This window comes from Hyperolius riggenbachi, chromosome 2 (genome assembly GCF_040937935.1).
Source record: "Hyperolius riggenbachi isolate aHypRig1 chromosome 2, aHypRig1.pri, whole genome shotgun sequence".
Taxonomy (NCBI): domain Eukaryota; kingdom Metazoa; phylum Chordata; class Amphibia; order Anura; family Hyperoliidae; genus Hyperolius; species Hyperolius riggenbachi.
Window position 1 is genome coordinate 512749612 of NC_090647.1, and position 15249 is coordinate 512764860.

The following is a 15249-nucleotide window of genomic DNA, read 5'->3' on the forward strand; positions in this document are numbered from 1 at the left end:
TGGTGACCGCACTTGTTATGAGGGAAAGTCATGGAGGGGGGGGGGGGGCACAGATGGACTTCCTCGTTGTAGGAGTCACCATGTACAAAACGGGTGTGAATGTTGGGAAGCCCCATCAATCATTTGTAGTTGTGCCCTGGGGCTTAGCAAACTATTTACAGAACTTTGATATGGCTGCATCCATAGTGTTTGGAGTAGTGTGAACCTTTCAGCTACACCACTAGAATGCAGCACAGAGTACTCTGCTGTGATTGGATCACCGTCATCAAAGGATATACAGGGTGCTGGGAAAATTCCTTTATGCTGCCTTGTTGTGCTTCACGACACACTAACCCAAAAGGTATTTTGTTCTGAATGGACTGAGTGCCACTAACATATCGAAACATGTGCTAATGCAGAGGCCATGTGTGCTCCGAAGCGAATTATCACACCAATGTATTTTTATATACAGAATTTTCTAGGAAAGCAGCTCTAGTTCTTCCCCATAACTACAAGTGGTCAACGGGTTGCAAACAATTCCAGCCTGTATACAAATTTAATGCAAATTATACGCAGCTCAAAATGGGGCGAATCACAAGCAATTCTTGTCCTTTTTGGCTGTCCCAATTTCAAGCTGCAAACCATCAGGCAAAGGGGGCAATCAGGGATCCTGAGCTCTGCAGGGGCCCCTGTGCCGCCGGACCCTTCCAAGTTGTTTCCTGCACTGCACCCGGGGCCCCACCCATTCGCTGCATACTCACTTGTGGCGGCTGCACCCTCCGTGCAGTCTTCAACCACACTGTCCACCTCTTCTCTATGTGGTGCGTGTTTGCACATAACACGCCCCGGATAGGGAAGAGGCAAACATCGTGGTTGAAGACTGCACAGACAGTACAGCTAATGTGCAGCGGCCCCAGGGAGCAATGGGGTAGTGTCTGTCACTGGGGAAGGGAAGGGAACTATTGAGCCATTTAAAGAGAAACCGTAACCAAGGATTGAACTTCATCCCAATCAGTAGCTGATACCCCCTTTCCCTTGAGAAATCTATTCCTTTTCTCAAACGGATCATCAGGGAGCTCTGTATGGCTGATATTGTGTTGAAAACCCCTCCCACAGTGTGATGTCAGGACCATGGTGCTGACATCACACTGTGGGAGCCTTGTTGCACTGTGGGGAATAACAGCTGTTTCCAACTGCCAAAAAAGCAAGGAGCATCTCCTTCCACTCACATCACCAGATGAAAAATGTCAGAATGTAAATCAGGGAGAGGAAATATTTTACAAAGGGCAAACACTGGCTAAATAATTTATACATAATTACTGTAAAAATTAAGCACTTTTGTTCATTACGTTATTTTCACTGGAGTTCCTCTTCAAATTTGCCCCAGGGTCCCTTAAACCTGCCTTGCATACCATTACTACTCATAGCCTCTTGTGTGCAGACACAAAATTACCTGGCACAGATTTTCTTCTTTAATTCTTGTCAGTAAGTTGCTTCTTTCTCCCATCATATAGTCTTCTTCACTGAGGTCTGCAGCACATAAAATCAAGTAGTCAATACCATGAAAATGCTAAGAGTAGGGTTATCATACATGCATAGCCAATGTGTGAGGCTAACTCAGTTTCAGCGTTTATTGCTTTTGATGTCACCACTGGAGTTTTTTTTTTCCTTTTTTGCCCCATTTCTTTCCTTACTGTATGAAACAAAAGTTTGGACTAGGCTTTCTTTATCACTACTTATCACACCAAAATGATCTTTATCTTATTTTTTTCGCCACAAATTAGGCTTTCTTTGGGTGGTATTTTTTGCTAAGAAGAATTTTTATTCTACATGCTTTTTAACAGGAAAAATTAGAAAACATTGACAAAATGTATTATTTCTCAGTTTTCAGCCATTATGTGTAATGATCCGCTCAGCTGGCTGCACAGGCAGACAGCTGTTTGACCATTCCTCTAGTCTGTGGGCTGCAGGTCTCTGGAAGAGAGACCTGTCTTCACTTTGCAAGTTTCAGACCTGTTCTGCTGCTGAGGAATTTGCATACATTTGTCATGCAAATTATCTAGCCACCTCCCTTGAAGGCTTGCAGCATAAATACCATGTGATCCCACAATCCTTTGCTGGTCATCATGGTTTGTTACTGTTGAAACACTCCTGGAGTGTCAGCCTTGCTATTGTTTGCTAAAGATGATCTTAGAGTATTCCTGGGGACTGCATAAGGCATCCCTCTAGTACAGTCAGGTTCTATTATTTGTATCGCCTGTTCTGTCTGCTGGTTGTCCTTGCGATTGCACTGTCGCCAGCGGTTGGCGATGGTGAATCGTTTGTTTCTGTACTTGGATCACACTTGCTCTGGCGGAAAGAGCAGTGGATCCTGCTAGCCTGTTTCTGTACTTGGTTCACACTCGCTCTGGCGGAAAGAGCAGTGGATCTTTCCTGTCCTGTCCCTGAACCTAGATCGCACTCGCTCTGGTGGAAGAGCGGTGGATCTTATCTGACCTATTCCTGTTTCTTTGTCTGTCTGGATCGCACTCGCTCTAACGGTAGCAGTGGTGGTTCCTTTTGGTACTCTGTCTGGGAGTGTAGGCCAGAGCTGCGGTTGCTGCTGGCTGCTCCTTCTCTCCGTCTTGTCTGATACGAACGCTTGCTGTAGGCTCGGTGGGGTAACTGTTAAGCAAGCGTTCGCGTTCTCTGTTTCGTGTTTGTGTGGCGTTGGTTAGTTAGGGTGGCGTGCTTGTCTCTGTTGCGCTTTTCGTGCGGAGACCACGCCGTAAACGCGTTCTGGCAATCGCCTCTCTCGCGATTGCGTTCCTACTTCGTTTCTGCTGCTGTGTGTTCACCGTTGCGGGTTGGCGACTAGATTGGTGCACACACATACACTCTGTCGCTGTGCGCTCTCTCTTTAAGGGCTATCTTGCCCTGCATTGCTTCCCTTCGTCCTTCCTATCTGGCATCTGTGGCTGTGCAGAGGATCTGTTCCTCTGCACTCCACGGCTCCATCTGCTGGCAGGAATTCCCCTCTACAGGTGCATTGCACCTTTTGCTGGGTTCTCTCAGATTATAGGCTTGTGGAGGATTTCCGCAATGTCAGCGCCCATCCTGTGCGCTGACCACGGAAAGATTTCCACAATCGTTACATTATGGTTTTAAAATAAAATGTGCTACTGTTGATAAAACCCACACATTTTATTTGTCCCAGCTATTACAACATTTAAATTACATCCCAAGTACAATGTATGGTGACAATATTTAATTTGGAAATAAAGGTGAATTTTTTTCAGTTGTGTTATTGTTTACACTATGGCCCATATGCAATTCACTTTTTCACCTTCGTTTTCTCCTAGGAGATAATTTTTCATCTTCACATTAAAATAACTTTCCAGCACTTTTCAACTACTATCAAAATTATTTTGAGCATTTTCTTGCTTTCTGATGGCTTAAAATGCATTTTATTGGTAAATTTAAAAATGTCACCTAGGAGAAAACTCAGGAGAAAAAGTGAATTGCATATGGGCCTATATCACTTATTACAAGCCCTTATTTGGAAAAATAACTGTAATATACCCTCATGACATAGATATTAAATAAATTGAGTCCCTAAGGTAAGTATTCATGTATTTTTTTTTAATGTCACTTTTTTTTTTGCAAGTGTTTTATTTTGTTAACTATGGGAGAAGGGGTTTATTTATTTTTATTTCATTTAATGTATGTGAGTGTTTTTTTTACTTTTTGCCCACTAATTGTCCCCCCACTTTTTTCCTGTGTGCTGTGAACAGGAAGTGTTGTGTGCATGTTTTTACTTTCACTTTGTGAATGACCACGTTAGACCACACTGGCCGCACTGTGAATGTCGCAGAGGTGTTGCCTTGCAGTGCGAGGTTCCGCGTTACAATGCACCACAACGTCCCACTATGAACGTACACAGACTAATTAAAAACAGATGGCTGCAGACTAAAATGGAAAATTACTTGTAATTAAATTTAAGCCTAAAGATGCATCTGTGTGTATGTGTGTGTGTGTGTGTGTGTGTGTGTGTGTGCGTGTGTGCGTGCGTGCGTATGTGTGTGTGTGTGTGTGTGTGTGTGGCGTGTTTATTAAACACAGGTGAAGTTCTCCTTTAAGCAGAGGAACTCTTTGAGCTTAATGCACCTCTATGACTTGACAGAGCACAGATGAATGTCAGAGTGCCATTTGAGAGTCTTCGGGGAACATGCTGGAAAACGTTTAGCCATATGAGCGCATTACCTTCAATGTGACAATGCCTTCGGAGGTAGATCTGGTTGTCAGGCCTCCTGGAGTTGTGCCAGTGTGCGGCGTTCCAGACTCTCCTGTCTAACATCAAACACAGGGAGACGGGTTACCAGCAGCAGATGGTCAGCTCAGGAATCAAATTTGTTCTCCATTAGAGAGAATCCTTGAAGGCCTCGGCCATACGGAAATTACAAGGAGACTGTCAGTGGCGGCTTTACGGCAGGCGATAGATTGTTGTGCGGTGGAAGCGGGGCAGAGAGATTAGACGGCGAAGGTTTCCCAAACTCCTGGCAGAATAATCTCATGTAATCAGCAGCAGCATCAATCTCCTGGTCAGGATTTAATTGTCACTAAGCCCCTTCTAACCGGGAAGTTTAGATGACTGTTGTAGATTGCACAACATTGTAACACACACAAGGGGCACAGGCGCTAAACATCAGTAAAGTGTGCCATGCACAGAGTTCACAGGAATTTTACAGTTAAAGGGAATCTGAAGTGAAAATAAACTTATGATATAATGATTTGTATGTGTAGTACAGCTAAGAAATAAAACATTAGGAGCAGAGACATGAGTCTAATATTGTTTCCAGTACAGGAAGAGTTAATAAACTCCCGTTGTTATCTATGCAAAAGAGCCACTGATCTCTATGACTTTCAAAGTCGCAAAGAGCTCTGTCTTCTGAAGCTTGTTATCTCAACTGTCTGTCACTGTATTTTCATTTTTTCTGCAGAGGACAGTTCAAATGTTCACTGGCCTGCTCTGTAAAATCATTTAGAATGCTGAGTAGTGTGTAAACTGCAAATAATAGAGAATGATGCAATGTTATAAAAAAGAATATATATTTTTTTGCTACTAATGTTCTAGTTATTATCTACTACACAACCAATTCATTATATCATACATTTTTTTTCACTTCAGTGTCTCTTTAAAGCTATTGGCAATCTTAATGAACAGATAAACAAACCCAGATACTCACCTAAGGAGAGGGAAGGCTCTGGGTCCTATAGAGCCTTCCAGTTCCTCTCACAGTCCCCTCCGTTAAGCGCTGGCTACACTGTTTGAATCCTCTGCTGCTGAAGAAGGGCAGCTCTTTACTGCGCACGTGTGAGTGTGCGCTTGCGCATGCGTAGTATTGAGCCGCCTGTCTTCGGGAGGACTCGGGCTCCCGAAGACTTCCGAAGCCTCCTTCAGCAGCACAGAGAGCAGTATTTCATCAAAATGGTTGAAAACTGCTACCGGGAGCCAGCGATGGAACGGGGACCGAGAGAGAGGCGGGAAGGCTCTATAGGACCCAGAGCCTTCCCTCTCCTTAGGTAAGTGTCTGGTTGTTGTTGTTATTTATTGTTTTTTTTTATTCCCATCCACTTTAAAGGGATACTTAAAGTGTACTTGAGGTGACATGACATGATAAGGTAAACATGTGTATGTACAGTACAAAACATACTGTATTATAGGGACCCTGAGCAATCATTAAAAAGGACTTACATGGGGCTTCTTTCAGCCCACCATAGGCCGCGACGTCCCCAGTGTCCTCCTGGCTCCTCTTCTGGTCCCGGATGTCGGCTCCGTTATTGTACGACTTCGGTCTGAAGTCATCAGGGCTGCTTCCCGCTTTGCCTATACGCGTCATTGCGCCGGCTGGTGACGCGTCATCATGCTGGCCGGCGTGAGAGTCCTGCGCTTGTGCGGTTCTCTAATATTGAAACGCACATGCATAGGGCTCTCACGTCAGCTGGCGTGATGACGTGTTGCCGGCCAACGTGATGACGCTTATAGGCAAAGCGGGAAGCAGCCCTGTTGACTTCAGACCGAAGTGGTAAAATAACGGAGCCGACATCCGGGACCAGGAGAGGAGCCAGGAGGACACTGGGGGACGTCGCGGCCTATGGTGGGCTGAAAGAAGCCCCATGTAAGTCACAATTTCATTTTTAATGACTGCGCAGGGTCCCTTTAATTACCAAGCTGTTTTACTTGATTTATTTTTCTGCCCCAAAGAGGTAATTTCTAGGCATGGAAAATGCAACTTCTAAGGGCAAGGAGAGATAAAATATATGAACTATTGACTTTTTTCTAACTCTAAAGGTGCCCATACATCAGGTGACTTGGTGGCTGATCGACCATCCAATTTGACAGAAATTGGTCGCTTTGTCTATCGCGCATGCTGCAAGATGTGGGGCTGAGGTTGCTTGGTTGGGTGCGCGGCGGTATGGCGGCAAATTCTGGGATAGCGACTAGACGGCAAAACCCCCGCCGCAATGTGTAAATGTGCCCCCCATGTGCATTTATACGTTACTTGTCCTGTTGCAGCCTCCGCACGGTGTCCCATACCCTCCGGGCGGCTATACGTACACGCTGCTGGCACCTAACATCTGACGTCAGATGCTATGCCCCGCCAGTGTCAGATGCTATGCGTCAGAAGCGCATATGGAATACTGCCTGGAGGTTATGGGACACTGCGCGGAGGCTGCAACAGGACAGGTAACGTATAAATGCACAGTGGCGGTGCGGGGGCAGTGGGCTCAGGCGATTACCTGATGATTTCATACTGAAATCGGACGTGAATCGGCCTTTAGTGTATGGGCAGAATTGACAAGAGACAAATGTATCTCTAATCACATTGGATTAGAGATAATTGTATCTCTTTGTCGAATCGGCCCATAATCTTGAGGTCTATGGGCACCTTAATAGGCTGCCACTGATTAGAGACAGTAAAACATTCACCCTACTTTGTAAATTTTTAAATACAAAAGAAAACCCTGGGATACTTAAAAAAGTCATTAGGAGTAGCAGGATAAATATAATTGTTTATTTTCACCTCGGATTCACTTTTAAGTGAACCTTAACCAAGTAAAATGCTTTACACATGATATACCTGCAAATGAATATCGCATACTTACCTCACTGTCAGTTTCTTTCTTCTGACAACAATTCCTTCCAGTTCTGACAAGATTTTGTCAGAACTGAAATATATCAGTTGCTGTCAGTTATATATCAGTTGCTGTCAGTTATAACTGGAAGGACAACTGATGAGCAAGGTAATGTCCATGTTTCCCTTTGGCTCAATTGGACGATATTACAGTCTTTAAGGTGGCCATACACTGGTCGATTTGCCATCAGATTCGACCAACAGATAGATCCCTCTCTGATCGAATCTGATCAGAGAGGGATCGTATGGCTACCTTTACAGCAAACAGATTGTGAACCGATTTCAGCCTGAAACCGTTCACAATCTGTTGTGGTGGTGGTGCTGCTGCTGCCCCCGCCCAGCCCGCATACATTACCTGCTCCGCCGGCGCGACTGCCCCCCGGTCACCGCTGCTCTGTCTGCGCTCTGGTCTCCAGGTCCGGCATGCCTCACTTCTTCTAGCCCGGCAGGAAGTTTAAACAGTAGAGGGCGCTCTACTGTTTAAACTTCCTGCCGGGCTAGAAGAAGTGAGGCATGCCGGACCTGGAGACCAGAGCGCAGACGGAGCAGCGGTGACCGGGAGACTGCAGTCGCGCCGGCGGAGCAGGTAATGTATGCGGGCTCTATTGCGTCGGTCGTCGGGCACTCGAACGCCGCTAGCGATGCGCTCTTTACCCGCGGGCGATCGACGGTTATTTTCCGCACGGCACGATCGACGGGATCGGACGAAATGGATCGAAATTCGGCGTGTAGCGTGAACGATTGGCAGCAGATTCGATCCCAGTGATCGAATCTGCTGTCGAAACGGGCGCAAATCGGGCCAGTGTATGGCCTGCTTAACAGTGGGCTTCATTCACTAACCGGCACTAAGTGAAAAGCCACTTAGTGTGCCTTATTAGAGTTAAGGGGCCTTATCAGAGTTAGCGTGCCTTATCAGAATAGCATATTCTGATAAGGCACGCTAACTCTGATAAGGCCCCTTAACTCTAATAAGGCACGCTATTTGTCTTAAGGTGACCATACACTGGTCGATTTGCCATCAGATCGACCAACAGATAGATCCCTCTCTGATTGAATCTGATCACAGAGGGTTCGTATGGCTGCCTTTACTGCAAACAGATTGTGAATTGATTTCTGCATGAAACAGCCGCCGCCGCCGCCCCCCCCGCATACATTACCTGCTCCGGCCGGCGCGAGTCCCCCGGTCTCCGCTGTCTTCTTCTTCGCTCTGGGCTCCGGGTTTCAGACAGGCTGGCTTCACTTCACGTCTGGGGAAGATTAAACAGTAGAGGGCACTCTACTGTTTAAACTTCCTGCCGGGACTGGAAGTTCAGTGAAGCTGTAGCCCTGGAGCCCAGAGCGGAGAAGAAGACAGCGGAAACCGGGGGGACTTGCGCCGGCCGGAGCAGGTAATGTATTGCCGCTGTATTGTGTCGGTCATCGGGCATTCGAACGCCGCTATCGACGCACTCCCGACCTGCTGGCGATCAAGCAAAATCTTCCGCACGGACGGGAACGATTGATTTCGGACGGAAATCGATCGTTCTGTCAGCGTTTGTGCAACGATTTCACAACAGATTCGATCACAGTGATCGAATCACAGTGATCGAATCTGCTGTATATCGGCGGGAAAATCGTTAGGTGTATGGGCCCCTTTAGTGAATTTGTCTTAGTGAATCAAGCCCCTAGCGCCCTGGTTTGCGCCCACAAAGTGTTAGCGCTTAGCGCCGGTTAGTGAATCAAGCCCAGTGTGCTGAACAGGAAGCTGTTATGGGGTTACGGCCACTTTTAAAATAGAGGACGGAGAATTCCATTGATCGATGTGGATAAACAGGACGCCGGAGAGAAGACATTGATGAGTAGACTACATGCTTCTTGCAGCCCCCTGCAGTCATCCTGTGCCTGTACCGTCCTTCTGGAACCCTCCAGCGAGCTGCAGCGACCCCCTCAAAGATGGTCAGTTATGGGCAGTCGGAGGCTATTGCACATGCGTGGCGCCATGCTTTGCGCACCCTGATTGTGCTCCAGTCGTAGGGAGCACACTGTGCATGTGCAGAAGCAATTTATCTATACTGCGTATGCGCAGAACACTGCTGAGCACAGGGTCGTCATGAGGAGGCGCATGGCCAGCCAGTTTTGAGGGGTCGCTGCTGCCCGCTGGAGGAAAGGAGCCGGCACAGGATGACTCCAGGTGGCTGCAAGAAGCCCCAGGTAAGTTAAACTGATTTATTTATTTTTTTTAGACTTTAGATTTTAGGACCACTATCGCAGAAAGAAACGTGAAAAATAAAATACATACATACATTTACAGTAAAATGAGCTGTAAATTACTTTTCTCCTATGTCTCTTAGGGTCAGTGTAGACGTGCAATTTTAACTGCCCTAATGTCCCACTTCCATGTAGTATGAGAGTTTATCTACATAATTTGCTCAAAGTAATCTATTTGCCTTGCCTGGAAGTGGTAAAATTGGATGTATGTCCTGGCAGTAAAAGTCTGAGGGGTTTTGGATTAGTCCATCTCCGCATGGGGTATTCTCAGTATTGCCTTTGTTCTCTACAAAAACACCTCAAATAAAAGGATCTATACAAAGATGGTGGCTGGACTCCCTGCTTATCTGCACATTATTTAGGCAGTTGGACTGAGTAACTACTGCTGTTCAGTAAGTGCTTTTGAAAACAAATAAAACCCTGAGAAACCCCCTTGAAGCAATGGACTAGACTAGTCCAAAATCTTACTGATCTGTCAGTGTTTTACTACCTCTGTAAGTGATGGCAATGTGGGAAAAAGTAATTCATGGTGCATTTTACTCTGGGACAAATCTACATTTTATACATATGAATGCATTTTTTCACCACAGTCCTCCTTTAACTACACAGATAAGGTAGCCTGCATTGCACAATTAGTGCAAACCCTGTTACCTAGGTAACATAAACATTGTTAGAATATACAGTATCAATGCTCACCTAGGTACCGTGAAATATGAGACTTTTCTTTGCTACTAATGTTCTATTTCGTTGCTGTACTACACATAAAATTCATTATCTCATAAGTTTATTTTTGCTTCACGTTTTCTTTAAGGAACATTAAAGAAGAGATCTTCCATATTCCTCTCACTACAGGATTCCTTTATTTATTTATTTTTACTTCCCATCCCCTTTAAGTAGCAGAAAGTTAAAATCATCCACTTACCAAATGCTTCATTCTCTGACACAGATTTCTGGATGAGTGACCTGAATTAACAAAAACACAGCAAGATTTTATGACGCCTATAAATAATATAGAGGCTAAGAGATAAATGTTCTTGCGGAATTAACTTCCACTGCACTGCAGCGGCTGGAGGTGTTACATAATGGCATTCAGCGAGCAATAGACATTCCTAAAACCTGATTGGCTGTTCCGTGACACTGTATGTTGTGCATGACCATGTCCCAACTTATTACATGAAACCATAGGAGTACTCATAGGACAGGACTAAGCTCTATTCTGTCTTATGTTGCTAGCTATGCTAGTAGTGACAGAGCTATTTAACCTATTTCTTGCTGTGTGTGCCGTATTGTACGTTTTGGAATGCTAGATCGTTCTGTGTCTGTACCGCATTGTTTCCGGGAGTCTAAAGTGGCCATTAATGATACAATCTGGTGGCCGATTGATAGTTTTCAATTACCCCGGTAATTGAAACACTAGGTCGCGCCCATTAACGGACAAAAACCCACTAACCAATCTGAACAGATTGATGGGAACGTTCCGTGGTAACTAACAGCCGAAAAACCCACCGATCCAATCAGATGGATGGGGTCAATCCTCAATAATTAATCGGAAACGATCGTTCATGCCCATTGAAGACCAAAAACCCACTAACTAATCTGATCAGATTGATGGGATTGATCCTCGGTAATTGTTTGGAAACGATAGGATCGGTTCACCCATTAACCTCCCTGGCGGTATGATTCCTTCTGATTTTAGGGTCTAAAGGCGGTACGATTTTTTCATGTGCTTTTAGACCCTAAAATCATGAAAAAATCCTACCAGCAGAGAGTGTGGAGCAGCCCCAGCACTTACTCACATCCCTTGCCTCCAGCGCTGCAGTTTTCCCTCCGCCCTCCGCTTTTAGACCCTAAAATCCAAAAAAGAATCATACCGCCACGGGGGTTAAGCAGCTTCACCTGAGTCATGACGACAGCCGGCAATCTCACTTCAAGATTACAGCGCCTGTAATCATAAAGTGAGATTGCTGGCTGTCGTCATGACAACAGACGGCGATCTCACCAGGGTGAAGCAGAGCCTCGGAGGAGCGGAAGGAGTATGGCGGGATCCCCCGGGAGGTGAGTTGTATTGCTCTGCATACAGCCTCCGGCGGCTACCCCGAGCGTAGGTTGCGGTTACCGCTCTGAGCTGCGTTATTCCGGCCCAACCGTAGCTCGGGGCTACCGCCAAGGAGGTTAACAGCTGAAAATCTATGAACCAATCCGATCAGATTAATGGCTCTATTTGTTTCAGATTGATTCCTTCAACCTGATAGGATTGGTTAGCAATCATCGGCTGCTGGATGACCATAAATGGCTGCTAAACCTGCTAACCAATCCAATCAGATTGATGGGATTGATCCTCGGTAATTGAACAGAAACGATCAGTCGTGCCCGTTAGTGTCCATCAGATTGATGTAATCATTCGTATCAATCTGGCTGGAATGGCATGTTTTCGGCCGTTAATGGAAAGACCGATCACGTCTCATCAATTACAGTGGTCATCAGCAATGATTGATCGACCGTCGGATTGTACTGTTAATGGCCACCTTAAAACTTGTTGCTTAGTTCATTCTGTTGGGAAGTTACAGGTACACTTTAATAATAAAGGTGTGTAATTGCATTCATGCTTACTTTTTTCTCTTCTTTTTTGCGTCGGTTGTATCCAGATCAGGCAGCTCCTTTATGGGAAGAGACACATAATAACATTAAATAAGGATAACAATTAGACATGCACAATGTATTATAACAAGTGAGACATTCTGGGTATTTAATGATGAGATTTTGGCGCTGGGCACTGAATGGCCCATTCCTATAGGGCTGTCCTTCCTCTAACCTGCGGAAAAAGAATAGGAACATGCAACATACACTGCATACAGAACATGCAAACACTGATGAATGGTGACTACAGACAGTTAAATTGGCCCAATCGATGTTTGAGGTGTGGTTGTAGACAAGACCGCAATGTAAATTTGCGGCTGGGGTGAACCAATTGGGCACTGGAGTCCAGCTTTATATGTGACGGAGTTACCGCAATGGCGCCGGCATTCTGCTATTACATAGCCATACTCTGGATATTGGGCCAAGACATGGCTATTACACTCTATAGGCTGTTTGCACATTTGCAGGATGATTCACTAAAGTGCGCTTAACCTACCACACACAAGCAGCACAGCATAAAATTAGCGACACACGCTATGTGTGGTCCTGTCAGCGTAGTGTGCGCTCTTAAGTTACCCGTGATCCTTCTACTTAAAAGGACCGCGATACTTCACTAGCGTGGCTGCTACTACGATAAATAATGTAGTAGTGGTCTAGCTAGTGAAGTATCGTGGTCGTGGTACAGCACATTGCGCGACAGAAGGATCGTGTGTAACTTAAAAGCACTACGCTGACAGGACCGCACATAACGTGCGCACTAATTTTATGACGCGCTGCTTGTTAGTGGTAGGTTTACCGCACTTCAGTGAATCAACCTGATAGTGCGGAGCAGTTTGCGGGCTGCAGAAGAGCCTACCGCACTGCGCCATTGCATGCAGATTGGTCCCTGCGGCAGACAGCGCTGCCATGGAAGTCTGCATGGCCTGGCCCGTCCCGCGAATGTTTATTCAAGTGATGTCAGCCGTCACATGTGTCTGATCCCCTTAGTCAAGTCGAATGCACACTTCCAGACAGGAAGTGCGTCACGCGATTTTGTTGTTATGCACATATGCGTCTCACCTAGAGTTGAGCTGAAATTTTCGAAATTTCGCATTACTATAATTACGCATGCGAAATTCGCGATTACGATGCGAAATTGCGGTAGCGTAATTGCCATTAAAATCGTAATTGAAAATACCGTAAGCGTAATTTTCAATGCGAAATTTCGCGTTTCGTTCATGCCGTAATTTCGCATTAAACGCTACCGTAATTTCGCGTTAAACCGTAACGCTCCGTATAATCTAAAAAAGCCGCCGACTTTAAGGGTTAATAGCAAAGCCCCCTTAAATGCTAAGAGCCTCAAATTTGGAGAATATATTAGGGAGATCAGGAGGAATAAGAGGAAAAAATTTTTTTTCAAAAAGACCTTATAGTTTTTGAGAAAATCGATGTTAAAGTTTCAAAGGAAAAATGTAAACATTTAAAAACCCGCCGACTTTAACGGTTAATAGCAAAGCCTGCTTAAAGTTTAGGAACACCAAATTCCCAGGGTATATTAAGGGGATCAGTGGGAATAAGAGGAAACATTTTTTTTTTCAAAAAGACCTTATAGTTTTTGAGAAAATCGATTTTTAAGTTTCAAGGGCGAAAATGTCTTTTAAATTCGGAAAATGTCAGTTTTTTTTGCACAGGTAACAATAGTGTATTAATTTCATAGATTCCCCCAAGTGGGAAGAGTTTTACTTACTTCGTTCTGAGTGTGGGAAATATAAAAAAAAAACGACGTGGGGTCCCCCCTCCCAGACCTCTTTAACCCCTTGTCCCCCATGCAGGCTGGGATAGCCAGAATGCGGAGCACCGGCCGCGTGGGGCTCCGCACCCTGACTATGCCAGCCCGCATGGTCCATGGATTGGGGGGTCTCGGAAGGGGAGGGGCAGCCAAGCTTTCCCCTCCCCCTCCGAGCCCTTGTCCAATCCAAGGACAAGGGGCTCTTCTCCACCTCCGATGGGCGGTGGAGGTGGAGGCCGCGATTTCCTGGGGGGGAGGTTCATGGTGGAATCTGGGAGTCCCCTTTAAAAAGGGGTCCCCCAGATGCCCACCCCCCCTCCCAGGAGAAATGAGTATAGAGGTACTTGTACCCCTTACCCATTTCCTTTAAGAGTTAAAAGTAAATAAACACACAGACACTTAGAAAAAGTATTTTAATTGAACAAAAAACATAACCACGAAAAAAGTCCTTTAATATTCTTAATTAACCATTAATACTTACCTGTCCCTTTAAAAGCCAGTTCCCACGCAATATCCTCGGAAATATACTAAACAGTTACAATATAACAAAGTTATTACAATGTAACAACTTTGTTACATTGTAACTACGCCGCACCCGACGCCACTCGCCGCTCAGCCGCCGCACCCGCACGCACCCGACAGAGCTCTGAGCTATATAGCTCAGAGCTCCCTAAGCATCTTTGTATTTGGGCTCCAAGGAGCCCCATTGGTCCTTAGCAGACCAATGGGGTTCCTTTAAATCAGAAGGAACCCCATTGGTCTGCTAAGGACCAATGGGGCTCCTTGGAGCCCAAATACAAAGATGCTTACAGAGCTCTGAGCTATATAGCTCAGAGCTCTGTCGGGTGCGTGCGGGACGCTAAGTCCCCGCTGGCTCCCGCTGTCCACCCCGCCCACATCTGTCACCCACATGTCACCCACATGTGGGTGACATGTGGGAGAGGCGGGGAAGGCAGCGGGAGCCGGCGGGGACTTAGCGTCCCGCACGCACCCGACAGAGCTCTGAGCTATATAGCTCAGAGCTCTGTAAGCATCTTTGTATTTGGGCTCCAAGGAGCCCCATTGGTCCTTAGCAGACCAATGGGGTTCCTTCTGATTTAAAGGAACCCCATTGGTCTGCTAAGGACCAATGGGGCTCCTTGGAGCCCAAATACAAAGATGCTTAGGGAGCTCTGAGCTATATAGCTCAGAGCTCTGTCGGGTGCGTGCGGGTGCGGCGGCTGAGCGGCGAGTGGCGTCGGGTGCGGCGTAGTTACAATGTAACAAAGTTGTTACATTGTAATAACTTTGTTATATTGTAACTGTTTAGTATATTTCCGAGGATATTGCGTGGGAACTGGCTTTTAAAGGGACAGGTAAGTATTAATGGTTAATTAAGAATATTAAAGGACTTTTTTCGTGGTTATGTTTTTTGTTCAATTAAAATACTTTTTCTAAGTGTCT

The 15249-nt window shown here is 45.7% G+C and overlaps 1 protein-coding gene across 7 annotated transcripts in view; it reads right to left on the bottom strand.

Moving 5' to 3' along the window:
* Positions 1-15249, bottom strand: part of SAMSN1 (SAM domain, SH3 domain and nuclear localization signals 1) — a 204674-nt gene that overhangs the window by 82019 nt on the left and 107406 nt on the right. For all 7 annotated transcript variants that reach the window (XM_068270528.1, XM_068270527.1, XM_068270526.1 and 4 more), the window contains 4 exons: positions 12012-12058; positions 10324-10364; positions 4222-4308; positions 1433-1509 (listed from right to left, as the gene is read on the bottom strand). In XM_068270528.1, the coding sequence (XP_068126629.1) occupies positions 1433-1509; positions 4222-4308; positions 10324-10364; positions 12012-12058 (252 nt within the window). The remainder of the gene's footprint in view (positions 1-1432; positions 1510-4221; positions 4309-10323; positions 10365-12011; positions 12059-15249) is intronic.